Raw genomic sequence first — 20,363 nt, forward strand, 5'->3', positions numbered from 1 at the left:
AGGGATATGCAGATATGTCCAGGCCTGCTCATGTCCAACTGTGAAAAGGAGGCAGCATTTGAAAGAGGTGTCAGGGAGTTTCTCATCACAGTAGGCAATGCCAGCAGGGACTCCTCATCATGACACGCAACAACAAAATCAGCTGCTGTAGAAATGTCCCTGACAACAATATTAGAAGAAACTAGCTGACCGGTTTTCTATATAAATCCTTCACCTCAGACCTTTTCACCTCAAAACGATTAGAAAATAAACAGTAATCTCAAATGTGTCCTCTCTGGATTTTAGAAGAATGCTCACTTGTACACCGTCTGCTATGAAATTAATCATCTCAAACATTTCAGCATGAGCTCTTGAACATTTCAACATAAACATAAAGTGTTCCAAGAACAGATTTGAGCTGCTACTTAAATTGCTTTCAAAATTAACAATCTTTTTTTGTAGTAACCATGTTTAATTTTTGTTTTAACTTTAAAAAAGGATTATTTTCATAAGGGATCAGCCTAATAAGCCATGCACACGTGCATGTCAATATGTTTCTTATGTTCCATTTTTTCATGTTATTACTCATATTTTTTTCTATTTTTCTCTGCTTTAGTCTTATGAAATTCCTTTAATATCTATCAATCTGTGACGTGTTTTGTGTCTACTGGTTGGAGTGCATCTCAGTTATGTCTTCTTTACTGTATGTCAAAAGGTCTTATTTCACATTCCAGTAGATGTTAAATATTTCACAAAGTGAAAAAATTCTAAAATGGGGAACAGTGAAAAGAAAATCCCCAGACATTGCAACAAGTCCATTGCAGTATTTTCTGATCACATTATGTATGAATAAGGATGACTCTTCATAACTCTATTGCAAAGATGATCCAAAAACTATTGCACTTTAGAGGATCAGAGAATAAAAAACATAACATGAGGAGATTTATTGCCTATCATGATGTGCAGTTGCTCTTATCTACACTACTTTGTCAAACATTTCATATTGACTTATGTTGTAGGCTTACCGTTTATACATGTAATCTTGCTAAAACATTCCTTGATATGATTTAGCATTATTCTGTATGCTACCTGCATGGTTTTAAAGTGATAATTCACTTTAAAATGAAAATTCTGTCATCATTTACTCATCCTCATGTAGTTTTAAACCTGTATGAATTTATTTTTTCTGATGAACACAAAAGAAGATATTTTGAGAAATGATAGTAAACACACAGCAGTAAGTGACCATAGACTTTTAAAATATTTTGAAAGTATTGTGATAAATGACTAAGAAAATATTTTGATAAATGATGGTAAGCACACAGTTGACGTTACCCATTAAATTCCATCATTTTTTATTTTTACTATGGAAGTCAATGGTCACTTATTGCTGTGTGATTACCATCATTTCTCAAAATATCTTCTTCTGTGTTCATCAGAAAAAAGAAATTCATATAGGCTTAGAGTAACACAAGGATGAGCAAATGATGACAGAATTTTCATTTTAAAGTGAACTATCCCTTTAAGAGTACTAAACTGGGGTACAGATTATTAAAAGTGCATTTTAATTAAACATGTAGATGTAACTCAAAGCAATGGAGAGTATGACTACTAATGAGGGATGGACTGTTAGGCTGTTTGTTGCTTGAAAGCGGTTGTTTTTAAAACATGTTTTGAGGGATTATTTGATCTGAAGCCCACAGCTGCGTTTTTAATATGATCCTTTTGTGTCCGACCCCCTCTTATCAGACCCTTCATTTGGTGCCCATGGCAACTGGGTTGAAATGGAGCCCTGAAAGAGAGGGAGGAGGTAACCGTGAGAGGGTGAAATAGGAAGGCATAACATGGGTGTGCAAATGACAGCAGGTTTTCCTAGTTATAAAAACTACATACAAAAGCCTAGAGACAGGAAGTGTTTGGAAGCTTATAGTTCAGAGTTGTTTACAAAGATTTATGTATGTTTAGATGAGTGAAAAGATTTACTCTCTGGCAACTGCTTGTGATAACAAGAAAGGAGAATTCATCTAAAATACATAGTAAACATATGTAAACATTGCAGGAAGAGTTGAACTCCAGAGGAATGTACAACCATTAATCTGACACAAGGAAGCTGGATAAATTCCAGTGTCATTTAGGGTGGATTTACAATAATTTCCTTGACCAGATTATATGGCTATGGTTTTGAATGGTCATCAATAGAAAAGCAGACTTTTTACCAACAAAAGTTTGTAGTTTTGTCCTCTACTAACAGAGTTTAACATTCAGAGCTAAACAGAGATAAAGTGTGGGGTTATAAAGACTTTCAGTGCATGAATAATATAATTTATTTTTTACCTTTAACAAAAAGGCTAAGTCACATGTCAGCAGTCCCATGACATAAATATGATGGTTTATTAGCTGGATTAGAGTAAGTTTAGTCATATAAATTACCCATATCAAGTGTCTTTGAAAATCTCCAAAAGCACAGTTTAGGGACACATTAAAGACAAAAAACACTTTTCTTTTTTTATACCTGCAATTTATTTATTATAAAAGATAAAATGTGAATATAAAAACGTAAAACATATACTCTGTGTTATGTATTAAATTATTATATTGGTCAGTTCTCAGTTTTGTAATGACATTGATTATTATAGCTTTTATGTATAAGGAAGTTTGTGGTATGTTTTAAACAGCACATCTATTGTGATTTTGTACAGCAAAAAATGCAAAGTCATCCTGCCATAGACAGATCCCAGTAATTTGGTCACTTCGCTTCTCGGGGTATTCACTTCTGGAGGAAGTGCACGGTGCATCTCACGTATAATATCGCGAGATTAGGGCGAGACCTATTTAAACAGCAGCCAACAAACGAAGTAAATTCACTCATTCATTGACAGAGCTGGAGAGTGGAATCACGAAGGTATGAAACAAACTTTTTTTGCGGTTTTTCTGAATATAACGTGTTTTTCTGAGCACAGTAGTTTCACTTGCTTGTTTCGTGTTTTTATGTATTTTTTAAATAGTTTGTTAATCTGAATTGTGATGCACATTTGTATGTTTCCGATACACATCTGATTAAATATCTAAACGGAGAATGTAAAATGTCGCGCTTAAGAACTTCATAAGCTACCTGTTGCATGACAAAAAAGCGATCAATGAAAACAGCGCTCAAGTTCAACTAGGCTATTTTGTTTTGGTTAAATGTGTTTAGTACCTTTTTTAATTTAAGATTATTTCTTACGACAATACTTCTCTTTATGAAAAACGTGATCTAAAATGTGTATATATAAACCATGCAATTTTCACGGTGTCTTTTCCAGACGAAATCCAAGTAACTTAAAATACTGCACGCTAGCATTAACTATCAAACTTTATGACCGTGTTACGCAAGTTTCTGTTATTTCAGAGATTGCATATTGAAGAAATATTGACGTAAGACAGAAAGAAATAAGACTATTTCCGTTTCCGGTCTACCTGAACTATTATATTATTTTCTATTCTATTCATTTGGGAATATGCAATTGATACCAATACAATTCTTTATGGGAGAAATGTCTTTATTTTAGGCACACTGTTTTTTCGATACCTTTTCATGATTTTTTTTTTTTCTACAAATGAAATCTATTTTCATATTTGCTTTACCACAGAATGGCAGCTGGAAACGCTCATATTGGGAAGCCTGCTCCAGACTTCACAGCCAAAGCTGTGATGCCAGATGGACAGTTTAAAGATCTCCGCTTGTCTGACTACAGAGGTATGATCTTAATAAACTCCAATACAATGAAAACGAATGTCGATGCACACTGAAAACTTTGACCTGACCAATGTCTGTGTTGGTTTCATGACCAATGATTGTGCTAAATGAGAAATGTATAAAAATATGTAATAAAAAACATGTGATTATATAGGTGTAGGTAGGTGTTATTATTTTATGAACACATTGTATATGCTAAATACAGTGTGGGGTTTCCCTAGACATCTGTGGCAAATCTGTTCTCATTACAGGGAAGTATGTAGTGTTATTCTTCTACCCACTGGACTTCACATTTGTGTGCCCTACTGAGATCATCGCCTTTAGTGATGCAGCTGAGGAGTTCGGGAAAATCAACTGTGAGGTTATTGGAGCCTCTGTTGATTCTCACTTTTGTCATCTTGCCTGGTGAGTAATAAAATTAAAGTTTAAGGGAGTTAATTTCAGGCCAGGCATTACCTTGACAACACCTGTGCTGCTGATGAAACCGTCTATATGAACTTGCCATTGTGTGGAAAATGAGTATCTTTTTTAATCTCTCTTTATGTGTCATCATAACAGGATAAACACCCCTCGAAAGCAAGGTGGTTTAGGACATATGAAAGTTCCTCTAGTGGCAGATACCCTCCGTTCTATATCTCAAGACTATGGTGTACTCAAGGAAGATGAGGGCATTGCCTACAGGTATGGAATGACTACATGATGCTAACGTCTTGATTCTTGATATCAATACCAATACTACAGAAAAACAAATAGGCTACTGTGTTTTATTGCATTTTGGCAAATTCCCAATTTTTTTGTCCCATCTGTTTACATGTACTCAAGTAAGAACTGATTCTGTTTACCTTGCTTTTAACAAAGAAGCATGTTGCCACAAACAGCCTAAAGAGTGTGTGCACAAAACGTTCGAAAATCAGCCCCCTGTCAGTTAGACAGCAAATTTATATCCATGTTGACTTTTTTGTGTATGTTGTGAGGTGGTCATTGATTCATTTTATTTAATTTCTTAGAGGCCTTTTCATTATTGATGACAAAGGCATTCTGAGGCAGATAACCATCAATGACCTACCGGTGGGCCGTTCCATTGATGAAACCCTTCGCTTGGTGCAAGCCTTTCAGTTCACCGACAAACATGGAGAAGGTAAAGTCTCATCGTTAAACTTTAATCTGATTGTAACACAATTCTCCCTTCATAATATATTGTCAAGAAGGTTACGAGAAAAACTAATACCATTTTTATTTGTTATTTTAGAGACTACTGATTTATGTGTTTATCTTTTGTTAAAGTATGATAACATTTGATTTCAATAAACATGTCGTAATATCATTTTCTCTTTCTTTTAATCTAGTTTGCCCAGCTGGATGGAAGCCCGGAAAAGATACAATTAAACCCGATGTCCAGCAGAGCAAAGATTACTTCTCCAAACAAAACTAAACGCACAAGACTGTGCAGTATAGTCTAATGTGCCCATAAAGGGACTTATAGTATGACAGCTGTATCAAGTGCTACTGTTTAGTCAAATGCATCTGTGTAGGAGTGGGAATAGTTATTTATATTGTTAGGAAAGACCAAAGTGTGTCATGTCATAGTAAAAACCACATATCAAGTATAACTTGTTACCGAATGTGTTGTGAAAAGAGATGTTCTATAGTGGAGGAAGCTTGTATTGTCACCAATATGTTTGGATTTCAGACAATAAATGTATTTTTAACAATATAAATCTGATGTTATTTCTTCATTTTATAAAATCAGAATGATTTTTAATTAATATAATGAATTTTGTCAACTATCTCATAAACATGTATGTCTTAAAGGCAATCTACATCTTTTGTCAATTTTTTTTCCATATGCTAAATTAATCTATACAAAATTAATTTAATGTGACTTAACCTGAATACACTTGGTTACACCAAGAAATAATTTGATAAGGGTCATAAAAACAAATCTACTTTTAAGGTAACATCAATTTACACCGTATGGAGTTACATGAAATGGCATTAGAATTTACATTCCACAGTCACATGATGTACATGAATGTTTCATGTGATTACTAATATTAAACATATTCAAAAATTCTCTCTCCCAACATCCGTAAAAAGGTGTTTTACAAAGTATTTACTGTTATCTGTTATTATGAGGTTGTGGCGCCACCTTCAGGATTTTGTGTACACCGCTTACCGCCAAAAGCGCGTGACTGACTGACATCAGAGGCGCGAGCGCTCATCGTAATTTACCTCAGGAGGTTATCGATATAATCTTTCAACGGAACTTGACTACAACAATTATAAACGCTAATATTTATAACTTAACGTTTTGCTGAATTTTTTAAGATACTAGAAAATAGTATGTAGTAGTTTTCTTTAATGTCATCATAGCTTTTGAGGAGATAACGTTAATATTAGGAGAAAACGTTAAACTCAAACATGAACACCAAACAGAAGAAGCAAATTCAAGCCAAACAAGCGACTGATGAGGTAAGATACTAAATCAATACATTGGGTAAAAAAGTATGTGTATTTAAAGGTCGTGTCATTCAGTGATGTTAAGACTTTTACTGGGGTTCCCAGTGGACCGGTTTATTTCAGGAGCTAAAGACTGAAGCTCAGTCCCTGGTGTTTGTCAAACGGATGATGGTTGTAGATGTATCCTCCATCACCTATCTGCGGGGAATATTTCCTGAGGACTCCTACAGATCAAGATACATGGACGGTGATGGGTTATTTTCGCAATTAAATGCTTAATTTGCACAAACATTGGCCTTATTTAATAAGTTCATTCTTGTTTTTCAGATTTGTGTATCAAAGTTCTTAGACAGGACTGTTCATGCCCTGGAGCTAGCAAGCTTGTTAAATGGTAAATGTTGCATGTTTAAGTTAATAAATCATGATTCAAAGTGTAACAAATACATTAATACAGACAGTATTTTTCTGGCTTTCTAGGCTGATAGGATGTTTTGATGCATTAGAGAAAAGATATGTAAGTCCCCTATTTAGAAATACATTGTGTCTTTTTATTATTTTATGAATTAATATATTTCTCTTTTTTATTGTTATTTATCACAGCTCCAGATTGTGGTTATTGGGGTAAGCATGCATAAATAAATGTGCATGCTGTTGTATATAAGTGAGTCTCTTTGTCAAACACACATTATATAAATAAACATGGCTGTTTCATTTGCAGGTGCACAAAAACCCAGATGACAGCAATGTAAGTTTAGTTATTTTTAGGTTATAAAATGGCTTTTTTTTCCCGTTTGGTTACTTATGTTTTTCTCTTGTTTCAGCATGTCATTGAGTCCTATCAGTTTAAGTTCAGATACTCCGATCAAGGACCACTGATGGAAATCCTCAGGTAGCATTTTTAGGACATGGCGTACACGGTTTATGCCCTTCACGGATGTGATGGCGAACAACTACTTAAGCAAAATGAAAGTTTTCGAAATTGTTATTTACGGTATGCATGTTTCATTGTGACCTGGTTAGTACATGGCAGTGTCATGTAATTCTCAGTTCAGTGGTATGAACGTAATGCATTTCCTGCACATTCTCAGTTGGCGACTGCAAAGTGACTAAATTGAGGACAATAGTATGTTTGTTAAAATGTTAATTGGTCTTGGAAGACTTAAGTGCACTCACTTAAAGGTGATCTCCATGATCACTGAAAGTCAATGTTGACATTATAAATCACTTAAACAAACACGCCCCTACCCCAATAGAATCTGGACCTTGATAGACCCGCCCAACAAATACGCAACCCAGGCAACGACGTTGCTTAGTATACATGCTCCTTACTGCTGATTGGCTACAAGTATGTTTTGGTAGTCGGCCCGACTCCCTTTTCAAAGTGTTTTTAACCAATCATGGACCCCGCAATTAAGTGTAAAAATATTAAAGGAATACACCGTTTTCTTTGTTTAAGGAATGAGAATGAGGAAGTAAGTGTGACCTTGGAGGACACGAAGGTATGAAACAAACTTTTTTTGCGGTTTTTCTGAGCACAGTAGTTTCACTTGCTTGTGTTTATCCTTAGTTTCGTGTTTTTATGTTTTTTAAATAGTTTGTTAATCTGAATTGTGATGCACATTTGTATGTTTCCGATACACGTCTGAATAAATATCTAAACGGAGAATGTAAAATGTCGCGCTTAAGAACTTCATAAGCTACCTGTTGCATGACAAAAAGCGATCATTGAAAACAGCGCTCAAGTTCAACTAAGTTAGGCTATTTTGTTTTGGTTAAATGCGTGTAGTACCTTCAATTTAAGATTATTTCTTACGCCAATACTTCGCTTTCTGAAAAACGTGATCTAAAATATGTATATATAAACCATGCAGTTTTCACGGTGTCTTATTTTTCCAGACGAAATCCCCGTAAATTAAAATACTGCACGTTAGCATTAACTATCAAACTTTATGACCGTGTTACGCAAGTTTCTGTTATTTCAGAGATTGCATATTGAAGAAATATTGACGTAAGACAGAAAGAAATAAGACTATTTCCGTTTCCGGTCTACCTGAACTATTATATTATTTTCTATTCTATTCATTTGGGAATATGCAATTGATACCAATACAATTCTTTATGGGAGAAATGTCTTTATTTTAGGCACACTGTTTTTTCGATACCTTTTCATGATTTTTTTTTTCTACAAATGAAATCATTATAGAAGACATTATAAATCACTTAAACAAACACGCCCCTACCCCAATAGAATCTGGACCTTGATAGACCCGCCCAACAAACACGCAACCCAGGCAACGACGTTGCTTAGTATACATGCTCCTTACTGCTGATTGGCTACAAGTATGTTTTGGTAGTCGGCCCGACTCCCTTTTCAAAGTGTTTTTAACCAATCATGGACCCCGCAATTAAGTGTAAAAATATTAAAGGAATACACCGTTTTCTTTGTTTAAGGAATGAGAATGAGGAAGTAAGTGTGACCTTGGAGGACACTAAGAACGCTTCAGTGCTCCTGATCAGGAAGCTGTTTTTGCTCATGCAGAAACTAGAGGCTTTGCCCAGTTCGGTTTTCCTCAGTATGAAACTCTACTACAATGATGATGGTAAGACAAACATCTACAAGTTTGAGTAAACACAGCTGCTTTCACATGTTTTCACAATAAATAAAGACTGGTCATACTGATGCTAGACAGAAATTGGAGTTTTAAAGGCTATAAATGGAAGTAAACAGCTGTAAATAGCAGGCAATCTAAACATGAATTCTGCATTTTTGTTTGTCTCCTTACATCTTTAGTCACACCACCTGAATATGAGCCACCAGGATTTAAAGCAGGTGTATATGACAATCTGTGGTTCGAGGGAACTGCAGTGCACTTTAGAGTGGGTGATCTGCAGTCTTGCTTTCACACCATGAAGTTGCGCGTGACAGCAGCACAGAGCCGCACCAGAAAGTTACAGGATGAAGGCCAGCAGGATAACGGAGGAGTAAATGGGAAACAGGCTCGCTGTAAAGTCAAAGCAGCAGATGAGGTGAATAAAGAGTTTTAGTTAAATAAATAAATAGCATTGATATGATCGACAAACTTGATTCAAATTACAAAGGGTCATTCTGCTGTTTTTTGACAGGTGACCGAAGACTTCTGTGACCAGGATCTGCCATCTGAGAATGGTAAGGATCCTACCAAGAGGTTTTTGTTTGTTTGTTTGGTTTAATGTCTTGAAATAATCTTTTGCAGAGTCAGCTGCGCAGTTTAAGATATCCAAAAGAACTATAGCAAAGGTATTATTATTTTATATCTGTTAAGATAAATTTGGTATTTTTAAACATGTTTTGATTTTTTTTTACCACTATTCAATTACACAGAGGAAAAGCAGGGGGAACAACATCTCAAAGAAAAAAAAGAGGAAAGCTCTACATTAAAGTACATTATGTTAATGTCAGGCAATCAGTAACTTATGCATTCAGAAATATGAATTTATATAAGTTCATTCCAATGTTTATAAACCTGATTTATACTACATACATTCTTAACTGTATAATTAGTATAATTAATTTTTAAGGATTGCTCTTTCTTATATTTGTAGTGAATTTGAAATCTCGAGTAGGAATGTGTGATGAATGCTTTGTGACTTATTTACTACATGTACAAAATGTTAAATGGATAACTTATATGTTGTTCATTACAGTTCAAACATAAAATAAACCGTCCTTCAGAATATCTGTTGTTGCATGGGGCACTTTTACCTAAACTCTTTAATTGATCATCTGTCATGAGACACTGCATATGCACAGCATGAGAAATGCCTTTAAAAAGCTTTGTAAATAAACCAAACCTTCACATTAAAGCCATCTGTGTAACTAATCAAATACTCTTACATTCATTAATAATCATATCAATCTATCTTTACAGGCACTTGATTATGAAATATTCACAGACTGTCATTACTTGACAATAAATTATATTAACAGGGCAAATATATTATTTAGTGATGAATATTAACTTTTTTTTTTTAATTCAAGAACTGCATAAATCTTAAGGTTAATACTGCTTGATTAAAGGTTGAGATCCCGCAGTTAGGTCCAATCATATAGTACACCTGCTCATGTTCAAAAAAGACTGTCCACGTCACCCATCTCCACAACCACAGTCTTTAACTGGGAGTAAAATTCAATGGTCACTTGGCCATTTTCTCTTCCAATACCTGAAATCAGATAGCAGAAATTAAGTGACCGCTCATTGTTAGTGTCAACAAACGCAGACCTCATTAAAATAACCTCATACCTGAAGCCTTGTACCCTCCAAATGGCACCTCCACAGGGGTGATATTGTAGTTGTTTATGAAGCAAGATCCAGCTTGCAGGTTCTCAATAACACGATGGGCTCTCTTAACATCTTTGGTAATGGAGAGACAAAGAAACAATAACAAATGTATTACAACATTGCTTTTCTAACCACCACCGTTTGTTGTACATATTAAAGTGACTTTCACTTTACTTGGTAAAGACTCCTGCAGCCAGACCCAGCGTGCTGTCATTGGCTCTCCAAAGAACTTCCTCCTCAGTGTCAAAGGACAATACTGACATCACAGGTCCAAATATCTCCTCTTTCACGCACGTCATGTCATCTGTGCAATTGGCAAGCAAAATACATGACAATGTACAGGTACTAGAGGATTTTTGCTCATTCTGGTTACACTGAAGGAATTAAACACAATGATCTTAAAACAAAAACTATGAGCAGTTGAAGAAATGTTTCAGTAAAACAAACTCAAAGCAGCCAATACATTTTCTCACCAAGCACACAAGGTGTCATGTAGTATCCATCTTTTAATTTAGGATCAGCAGGGGTAAAGGGCTCCCCTCCACAGAGCACACTGGCTCCCTATTAAGCACACAGTCCGAAAAACTACATTTAGTAAACAATACAATTAAAACATGTATGTGTTTTAGATCCATGGTTGATGTACCTCTTTCCTAGCTTGGTTTACATATCCTAGCACCCTGTCAAGGTGTGGTTTACTGACCAGGGCTCCCATACGAGTCTCATCAAGCAGGGGGTCTCCTATCTGAATGGCTTTAGTTCGCCGTACCACCTCTTTCAAGAACTGAGGAAGAATTGAGCTTTGCACAAAAACTCTGGTGCCATTACTACATACCTTTAAGTGGAAAAAACAAAACGGGTAGGTTAACTGCAATGTTAAGAATGTAAATAGGGTAAATTAAAGTAAATATTACTGTGTAGATAAAAGGTGCGTGTATATAGATATTACACATTTCTAACAGCAGTGTTTTGTAATATTGGCTAATACATTTGTAATTGGTTAAATAAACATTATAATAATAACCTTTATTTGATTATCTTTAAAGTAAAAAAACAAGTGTACCTTTTTGGACTTGACTTCAGAATCTTAAAGTGACACTCCACTTTTTTTGAAAATAGGCTCATTTTCCAGCTCCCCTGGAGTTGAACGTCTGGTTTTTGCCGTTTTGGAGTCCATTCGGCTGGTCTCCGGGTCTGGGGCTACCACTTTTAGCATAGCTTAGCATAATCCATTGAATCGGATTAGTCCATTAGCATTGCGCCTAAAATATAACCATTGCTATTTTTCCTATTTAAAACTTGACTCTTCTGTAGTTACATCGTGTACTAAGATCGACAAAAAATAAAAAGTTTTAGTAACTTTCAATGGCAGGGGACTATTTTCAGGTGCTGCGTAATATCATTGCGCCTCCTGCAGCCATGTTACGGCAGAAAAGTCATTGATTATTACGCCAGATTGAAAGTATAGTTCCTAGCCATATCTGTCTAGAAAATTGCAACTTTTAAATTTCTGTCAGTCTTAGTACACGATGTAACTACAGAAGAGTCAAGTTTTAAATAGGAAAAATAGCAATGGTTATATTTTAGGCACAATGCTAATGGACTAATCAGATTCAATGGCGAAGTGCATTCGGCACAGAAATACTCTGTAACACGTCCAACTGCTTTTTTGACACTTTGCCTACGTTTAGCATGAGGAAACAACTATATAACTCTGTCAATAAGTCAGAATGCTTGAAATACCATTGAACCCCCCCTTTAACTCTAGGGGAGTTGAAAAACAAGTATTTTGCCCCCAAAAAAGTGGAGTGTCCCTTTAATATAGTTCAAGATTATGTTTATCACATACACAATTATATAAATCTTCAACTAGCAGTACCTGGCCCTGAGACAAGAAGTTGGCCATCAGTGCTCCTCTGATGGCGTTTTCTAGGTCACTATCCTCGAAGATGATTAACGGAGATTTTCCACCAAGCTCCAGCGTCACTGGTTTCAACCCTCTTGAAGCCATTTCCATTATCTTTTGAGAAAAACATGCATTTAATTACTTAAATGATTGCAAGAATAATTGTGCAAACCAGGACAGCATCCATAACAAAACTTAGATTTAATGGATTTACCTAACTAAAAATTTTCTCCATTTAAAATAGATTAACATGTGATATTCTCCTGCCATTTCAACTCAAATCAACATTTCATTTATTTATTTGGCCAAAAGGCACACAATGAGCTGAATGAGGTGCAGCAACCATTATCACAAAGTAAGCACAGTGAGAATGATACTGAACAATCTCTACATTGAATCAGCATTCTTATGGTCAGGGTTTATTTTGTGACTGCATTAACCTAACATAATATAATGTATGATACTTAAACATAATGGCTAAATGAAGGAATATGAATACAGAAATGAATTTCAATGAAAAAAATATTGGATGTGTGGAAGATGGATTTGTTTTTCACATTCATTAACTGTTCAAGTATCTACTTGGGTGACACCAGTCCGCTTACTTTCTTGCCAGTGGGCACACTTCCAGTGAAGGAGATTTTAGCCACAGACGGGTGATGACACAGCAGAGATCCTGTCTCTTCTCCACCCTGAACCACATTGAACAGACCCTCTGGAGCCCCAGCCTGTGAATAAATCTCAGCCAGCAGCACTGCAGTGACTGGGGTCAATGGTGATGGCTTGAATACCATGGAGTTACCTACAATTGATTTAAAAGTAAACCGTAAAGAAAGCGGCGAGCAGCTGCCTGTTCAAGAACAGCTGGAAAGTGAATAAAGTGAGTAGTTTAAAAGCTTTAAAGAGTTTCTGGTGTAAAGTGAAAGCAGCAGATTTTGGGAACATTACCAGTTGCCTTTGCTTATAATAGAGGTCTCTATTATCAGACTTTAGAAAAAACATATCTCTGCTACCTAACAACACTAGTAACAATGACAGGTTTAAACACAGTGGAAATGTGCCAAGGTAGGCTCAATTGCCACATTCTTCAATAAAGGTGTGGCATGAGATGTTCCTGGCATGTGCAAAAGTTCATGGGTTTGATCATAGATATGTATATAAAGGCTAGATGGCTCGTCCGCGCTGCTGGCCAATTGAGTGCAACGTCCGCCTTTTGTCGGCCATCTTGCCACGGGGTGCTCGTTCACTCGTAGCATTGAGTTTTAATGATGCAGGTACTTTTAAATGACCATAACTTGCTTAATTTTTTACCAATTTTCAAACGGTTTGGTTTGTTATAAACGTCAAAGATGTACCTATGAGACTGCATACCTATACTAAAAATAAAAAATAAATTCATGAAACATGTTAAAGCATCCAGGATTATAGCCACGTTAATAACGTTTGTAAAAACCCAAACCGTTTGAAAATCGGTAGAAAATTGAGCAAGTTATGGTCATTTAAAAGTACCTGCACCATTAAACTCAATGCTACGAGTGAGCGAGCGCCCTGTCGTAAGATGGCCGCCAGGTGATGCCGTTAGGGAGTCCGCCTTGAGCCATCTAGCCTTTATATACATATCTATGGGTTTGATCACATTTTATCAACAATGGTTTGCACTGCCTCAAGATATAAGTCATCAGTATGCATATATTATGGAAATTAAGCCCAAGACATTTAAGTGTCCAGACTCTAGTAGTTGAGAAACAGAAGCTAACATGAAACCACATTAATAGAAATTACCACAGGCGATGGCAGGGGCTGATTTCCAGGCTGCAATCTGGAATGGGTAATTCCAGGCTCCTATCCCTACACACACACCGAGTGGTTCCCGACGTGTGTAGGCAAACGAACCTCCAGATAACTGAACATGCTGACCTGAGAAATAAAAAAAAATGGTGTTTAACATTCTTGTTGTACTGTAGTCAAGACCACCTAAACCAAGACCAAGACCAAGACAGTCCGAGACCGAGACAAGACCAAGACTTTAAAGGGTCGAGACCAATTCAAGACCAAGACCAAGACAAACCGAGACCAAGTCAAGACCAAGACCAGTGCAAGCCACTGCATTAAAACACTTATGATAAAATCTGGAAGATGCATATTATAAGGTACTGTGTGTGTGTGTGTGTGTGTGTGTGTGTGTGTGTGTGTGTGTGTGTGTGTGTGTGTGTGTGTGTGTGTGTGTGTGCGCTATCAGAGAAGTTGATCAAATAATCAAAGGCATTGCAGATATGTGGGAATTTATCTTTGTCTATAAGCAAATAAAAATGAACAAACACTAAAGAGCTGAAATCAACTTAACCATTTATTCTGAACTGTCTTTCCATGGCTTGCCATCCACTTAACACAATGCAGGTGTTTTTAGTAATACAATTAGAAAAATTGTCATTGGCATTGTTTAATTTTCTCCCAATGTCATATGCCAAACCTGAATAAACTGCATAAAATTAATGATAAAAAAAAATTGTGATGTGCCTTCAGTTGTGGTCTTGACCGGTCTTGAAATAAAATTCCGAGTCCTCTTTGTCTGAGACCGAGACGAGACCGCGTAAAAGTGCAGTCGATTCCAAGACGAGACCAAGATTCTCACTTTGGTCAAAATACATAACTGTTCATTTTATGCAAATAAAACTTATAATAATGCAGTGTTTTATCACAGAATTTAAAAGGAATAACATTTACCTGAAAGGGTGGTAGCCTGTCCTGCGAAATACTCAATGCATAATCTGGCTGAGTCCACATCCAGACGGGCTTCTGTGATGGACTTCCCATTATTAATCACCTCCAACTCAGCAATCTCTTCTCGTCGCTTCTGTCCTCAACAGTAGGAAAAATGATTAGGCTCAGTGGTCCATGTGATACTATAATAATGAAACTATCAGAGAAGGAATGTGCTAAAATGATCAATGCATCGAGAGCTATACCTCAATGATTCTAGCTGCCTCTAGCATGACTCTAGCTCTTTCCATGCCAGCCAATCTACTCCAGTCGGTGAAAGCAGCACTGGCACTTCTCACAGCTGCATCCACCTCTGCTGCCCCACAAGCCTGCAGCTGGCACAGGACACGACCTGTTATACACACACACACATATTAAGACGTTCTTTAATGTTGCACACGACACAAAAGAATTTGGGACTGCATTAAAGACATCAACAGTAAAAGGTACAGGTAAAGCTAAATGGGATTTTGATCATGTTATAGGTCAAAGTTTGATTGGGTGGGGGTTGAAAAAAGGGATTTTCCATGCACATTACCTGTTGCAGGCTCATATACAGGATCAGATTTATTTTTCACATCTTTGAGGTTGACTCGGTTACCACACCAGTAGTTGAGAGGATCTTTTAAAGAAAGAGTTCCTGTAGATGCACTTCTAGTCCCAGTGCAATGCAGGGCCCGGAGACCAGGGGTCAGTAGATTGGTCAACAGGGGCATACTCATCATGAACTTTGATCTGTTGGGGGATGTTGACAAACAAGACCATTTCAGATTTTGTACTAAAAATAAGGAAATTACATTAAAATTGTAGTTACGAGCACAACGTTAGACATAAAAAAGCAGAGCAATGATTATTCATAAAAAATTGCAAATGCAGAATAATGTGCAATATGACTTTATCGCGATAACATTTTGTAAAATCGCTAAATGCTGGAACAGATTTCTGGTTATATTAAAAACTGACACAGAAAGCTAGTTGGTTAGTATAAATAAACAGTTACAGTTAAAAACTCTGCTCAAAGCGCTGAACTCACCTTTTGCAGCATATCTGTAGTGTGCGGATCAGCTCAGCCATGGCCGATCGTGTTTGGGCGGGGCTAATGTATGAGATACACTCTGATTGGTTTGGTGGGATTACGTCGTTCTGTTTCCGCAAATAAAAGAAATTTTTATTTATGTTTCAATTTAAAAAAAATTATGTTATTACGGAAATGATTCATGGGATTTCCATAACTTTTAAATCGTGATAATTCTTGGTTTCATGTTGCATTAAAGATAAATACGACATTGTTTAAACCTGATTACTATAATTGTTGGCTAAATATTCATTATAGTAATGTGAAAGTAATAAAAAATTAAAACATTTTGAATTTTATATGACGGGCTCGGTACCATTTATTATTTTCTTTGTGGGACAGTAAGTGGAGGAGGGGCGATGAGTGTAGAATAGCGGCACATACGCGTTTACTTCCAGTACAAGCATGGCTGGCGACAGTGAAACAGATCTTAATGGCAGAGAGGAGAACGGCCATACCATACGAGAGCCTTTCCTCATCGGTGTGTCCGGAGGCACCGCCAGTGGAAAGGTTTGAGTTTATTTATAAGTAACTGTATCTACTATCAGTTATACTCATACGGGTTACGGTTTTTAATTATGTAAACTCACAGGTGTCGGTATATCTAACGTTACCCTGACCGCGTGGCTTTTGTCAAATCATACTGAAATATAAAAAAACTATTTAAAAATACGACGTCTACTTTTATTTAAAAATTCATTTACTGGCCCCAAACTTATATCATACTGGATATAACATTAATACCTCGTATAAAATCTTAATATTTTTTATGTTTAGTGCCAGAGTAAGTCTCTTGTCATTCATATCTATAAACACTATCGGAATTTTCGAAGATAACTTGAACTTAGCAACACGCCCTTAGCAAACTTTAGTCTACTGTTACAATCTCATTTTAAATCTGTCCAGATTTTTATAAGATTTAACGTTAACTGTTTATTTTTCTCGATAACGTCATGTTTTAGCTCCACGTGGCGTAGCAGGTTGAAGTATTGTTTCATGCTATGGTTTGTCTGAACGACCACGAGTATCCGACTCGTATGCTTACGTTGCCAGATAATCGTTTGTTTTCTAATCGTGTTTCCTTTTTAAATGTTTGGCTTGTTATCACTGTTAAACGCACGTCTCGATGAAAGCGAAAGAAAAGTTGCGGGACAATGACGTCATAGTTTACATAGCCACGCAGACCCCTTTCTAGAAAACCCTTCTTATTAAACCGTGCCTGTCCTTTATGGAGGATTCTGTTCATCGGCAAAAAAAAACCACTATCTGAACTGTATTAAAAGACTTTCATTTGGCAAATTTAAGCACATTATTTCAGAAAAAATAACACTGCATGTCGCTCATCCTGACTTATTACAGCAAACCTGTGTGGCGCAGTGGTCTATGAAGGGCATGTACCCTGCTAAATGCCCTTACATGGGGCACCCACCTCACATGTGTTGAGCACATGCCTCGAGAGCTTCTTATGGAAATGTCTCCTATACCTAAATGTTAATTTTATAGAAGTGACATGGCTTTTAATTGTGTAAATATAAGTGATATCTAATTTTTTATAATCATTTGTTTCCCAAATAAAGCCAGTAAAGTTGTAATTAGCATACACAGAGAACCAAGTGTTCAATGTTTAATTCAAGCTTAAATAATAGTGTTATGTGCAAGAAATTGAAGCATTTGAAAGTTTCTGTCTCACTTTCTCAGTCTTCAGTATGTGAGAAGATCATGGAGCTGTTGGGACAGAATAAAATTGACCATCATCAACGCCAGGTGGTTATCCTGAGTCAAGACAGCTTTTACAAGGCACTTACACCTGAACAGAAGGCCAAAGCACTCAAGGGCCAGTTTAACTTTGATCACCCAGGTATGACCTCTGTGTTCATATTGAAGAGAAAATAAGGTGTGCGTTTAAACTCGTCAGATCATTAATGAATCGGTTCTTTAACGTTCATATAAATCCAGTGCAGACTCAATTTAGGATTCATTGTTTGTATCATACACAGATGCTTTTGACAGTGAACTTATCATGAAGACCCTGCATGATATCCTTCAGGGAAAGACGTTGCACATCCCTGTGTATGACTTTGTTACCCATTCCAGGTGAGCATGTCTGTGTTTTTGAAGTGTTGATTACAAAGCCAAATATCTACTGTGACCTAAACGGACGGCTATTTTGGGCGCTCTGATAAAGCATGTAAATAATGTGTGAATCACTGATTTAGGTGTTATTCGATGAGTCATGTGGTCTCCAAACCTTTTACAGGAAGGATGAGTTTGTGACCGTATACCCAGCAGATGTGGTTCTGTTTGAGGGGATTCTCATGTTTTACTCGCAAGAGATTCGAGACCTGTTTCAAATGAAGCTGTTTGTGGACACCGACCCTGACACGAGACTCTCACGAAGAGGTAGATAGATAGTAGTTTTAGGTAGTCTCACAAATATTATATTTTCCTGTAGACTAATTGTGTATTTTCTTAATGTCAGTGTTGCGGGACATCAGTGAGAGAGGCAGAGAGTTGGAGCAGGTTTTGACCCAGTACATTACCTTTGTAAAGCCAGCTTTTGAGGAGTTCTGTCTTCCAGTAAGTGTCTTCATATGACTTGAAATGTGTCAGATGATTATCGATTTCATATCTATACCTTGGTGACTCTAAAGGAATATTAATACATTCATCGTTTGTATTTGCAGACCAAAAAGTATGCAGATGTCATCATCCCTCGTGGAGCTGACAACCTTGGTAAGTAATTTTGCAAATGAAGAGTAAAGAAACACCAAAAAGACTTTTTGAATCATTTTTGTTAAAAACTCGGATTTACTAAATGAAAATTTGTAGTTGTGATTGCAGAGTGATTATTTATTAATTAAATGCGCAAGAAGAGATTATGTGGCATTTTAAATGTATTCTTTTCCTCCTCACCCCTTCTTTCCAGTGGCTATTAACCTGATCGTGCAGCATATTCAGGATATCCTGAATGGAGGATTCACTAAACGACAGAATGGTTCAGTAAACGGCCATGGAACTCCCAGACAAAGAAAGACATCGGAGTCCAGTAGACCTCACTGACCTCACTGTGGCCCTTCCCTCTATTGAGGAGAGGGCAGGACTGACTAATAGCTGTGGGCATTCCTTTTGTCCAGTGAAAAATGAGGGGTGAATGACTTTTTAATTTAATTTTTTCAGAGGGTTATGAAGGTGCTGTGTTTTTGGAAGGTTTAATTCCACGCTCAGTCTTTCCTGTCAGTGTGTCTATCCGCTTTCTCAGCTACTCAGAAAATAAAAGAATATGGAATTTTGTTTTTGGTCCGACTAAAAGTAGAGACACCTTTTATCACAGTACCATTGGCACAAATACTTGAAGTCTGAGCTCAGGTTGGGTAGGTTTTCCATCTGCAAAATAAAAAACCCTAGTACCTCATATATGAGGCCCTTTATATGTGTGAGAGTTGAGAGAGAGACTGTATGTGATTGTGTAAAGATGACAGTATGGTAGACTAGAATGTATGTTACATTCTGATTATTATTATCATGATGCGCTAGTTTCTAGTTAAATCTCAACTTTGTTACATGATTATTTTTTAAATAATCATACTGTTTTGTTCTGTACATGATATGACACAATTTGGCATTTTTGTAAGTGATTTAAAAGTGTTACATGGGTTATAGAAAACTCCTACTTAGTGTTAGAAGAAATTATCCAATGTTTTAGATACAATATGTTAGTTTGCCATTTTATGGTAAACTTTTGCCAAAGTTATACCAGTATGTTCAGTTACCATACGATAGCCCACATCTAATTATACATTATGGGTTATTTTTCCTGATATTAAATTGTCATGTGTAACGTAAAATACCTCTAAGAATACAGTGATCTTCAACACTAATATATATATACAACGCATTTAAATGAACTGTATTTAGCACGTAAACCATGCTTTAACACTGGGAATTACTTGAAGCATATTTTATTAAGTGGTTAAAATGCCCCTCGCACTCATGTGATCCGTTTTTGTACCTTGAATTTTTACCAGATGACCTCTTTTTGGTAATGCAGTTGGTTATGTTGACAGGTAATTTGTTATGGTGGGAATCAAATAAAATGATTAAAAATAAACACTTGTATTTCTTTCCTTC

At 36.4% G+C, this 20,363-nt stretch overlaps 4 protein-coding genes across 4 annotated transcripts; 3 read left to right on the forward strand and 1 right to left on the reverse strand.

The window, feature by feature from the left end:
* Positions 1–2,739: 2,739 nt before the first annotated feature.
* prdx1 (peroxiredoxin 1) lies at positions 2,740–5,433 on the forward strand. The gene is made up of 6 exons (XM_055202912.2): positions 2,740–2,881; positions 3,609–3,715; positions 3,967–4,120; positions 4,274–4,396; positions 4,723–4,853; positions 5,062–5,433. Exons 2-6 carry the CDS (start codon positions 3,610–3,612, stop codon positions 5,145–5,147), a joined length of 600 nt encoding a protein of 199 aa, XP_055058887.1. The 5' UTR covers positions 2,740–2,881; position 3,609; the 3' UTR covers positions 5,148–5,433.
* Positions 5,434–6,030: 597 nt separating this feature from the next.
* Positions 6,031–9,891, forward strand: zte38 (zebrafish testis-expressed 38). The gene is made up of 12 exons (XM_073854376.1): positions 6,031–6,187; positions 6,281–6,422; positions 6,503–6,566; positions 6,653–6,689; positions 6,776–6,796; positions 6,894–6,920; positions 6,997–7,064; positions 8,627–8,775; positions 8,967–9,202; positions 9,299–9,341; positions 9,409–9,452; positions 9,537–9,891. Exons 1-12 carry the CDS (start codon positions 6,137–6,139, stop codon positions 9,591–9,593), a joined length of 939 nt encoding a protein of 312 aa, XP_073710477.1. The 5' UTR covers positions 6,031–6,136; the 3' UTR covers positions 9,594–9,891.
* On the reverse strand, positions 9,590–16,329 carry aldh9a1b (aldehyde dehydrogenase 9 family, member A1b). The gene is made up of 12 exons (XM_073854374.1): positions 16,194–16,329; positions 15,699–15,895; positions 15,367–15,512; positions 15,125–15,254; positions 14,183–14,317; positions 13,006–13,202; positions 12,374–12,514; positions 11,141–11,329; positions 10,968–11,055; positions 10,669–10,810; positions 10,456–10,568; positions 9,590–10,375 (listed from the first exon to the last, which is right to left on the reverse strand). The coding sequence occupies exons 1-12, from the start codon at positions 16,232–16,234 to the stop codon at positions 10,281–10,283; spliced, it is 1,614 nt and encodes a 537-aa protein (XP_073710475.1). The 5' UTR covers positions 16,235–16,329; the 3' UTR covers positions 9,590–10,280.
* A 256-nt stretch (positions 16,330–16,585) lies between these two features.
* Positions 16,586–20,343, forward strand: uck2b (uridine-cytidine kinase 2b). The gene is made up of 7 exons (XM_055202911.2): positions 16,586–16,745; positions 17,934–18,093; positions 18,233–18,329; positions 18,493–18,635; positions 18,715–18,812; positions 18,920–18,968; positions 19,162–20,343. The coding sequence occupies exons 1-7, from the start codon at positions 16,641–16,643 to the stop codon at positions 19,293–19,295; spliced, it is 786 nt and encodes a 261-aa protein (XP_055058886.2). The 5' UTR covers positions 16,586–16,640; the 3' UTR covers positions 19,296–20,343.
* The last annotated feature ends 20 nt before the right edge of the window (positions 20,344–20,363 follow it).

The sequence above is a fragment of the Misgurnus anguillicaudatus genome, chromosome 2 (assembly GCF_027580225.2).
Source record: "Misgurnus anguillicaudatus chromosome 2, ASM2758022v2, whole genome shotgun sequence".
Taxonomy (NCBI): Eukaryota; Metazoa; Chordata; class Actinopteri; order Cypriniformes; family Cobitidae; genus Misgurnus; species Misgurnus anguillicaudatus.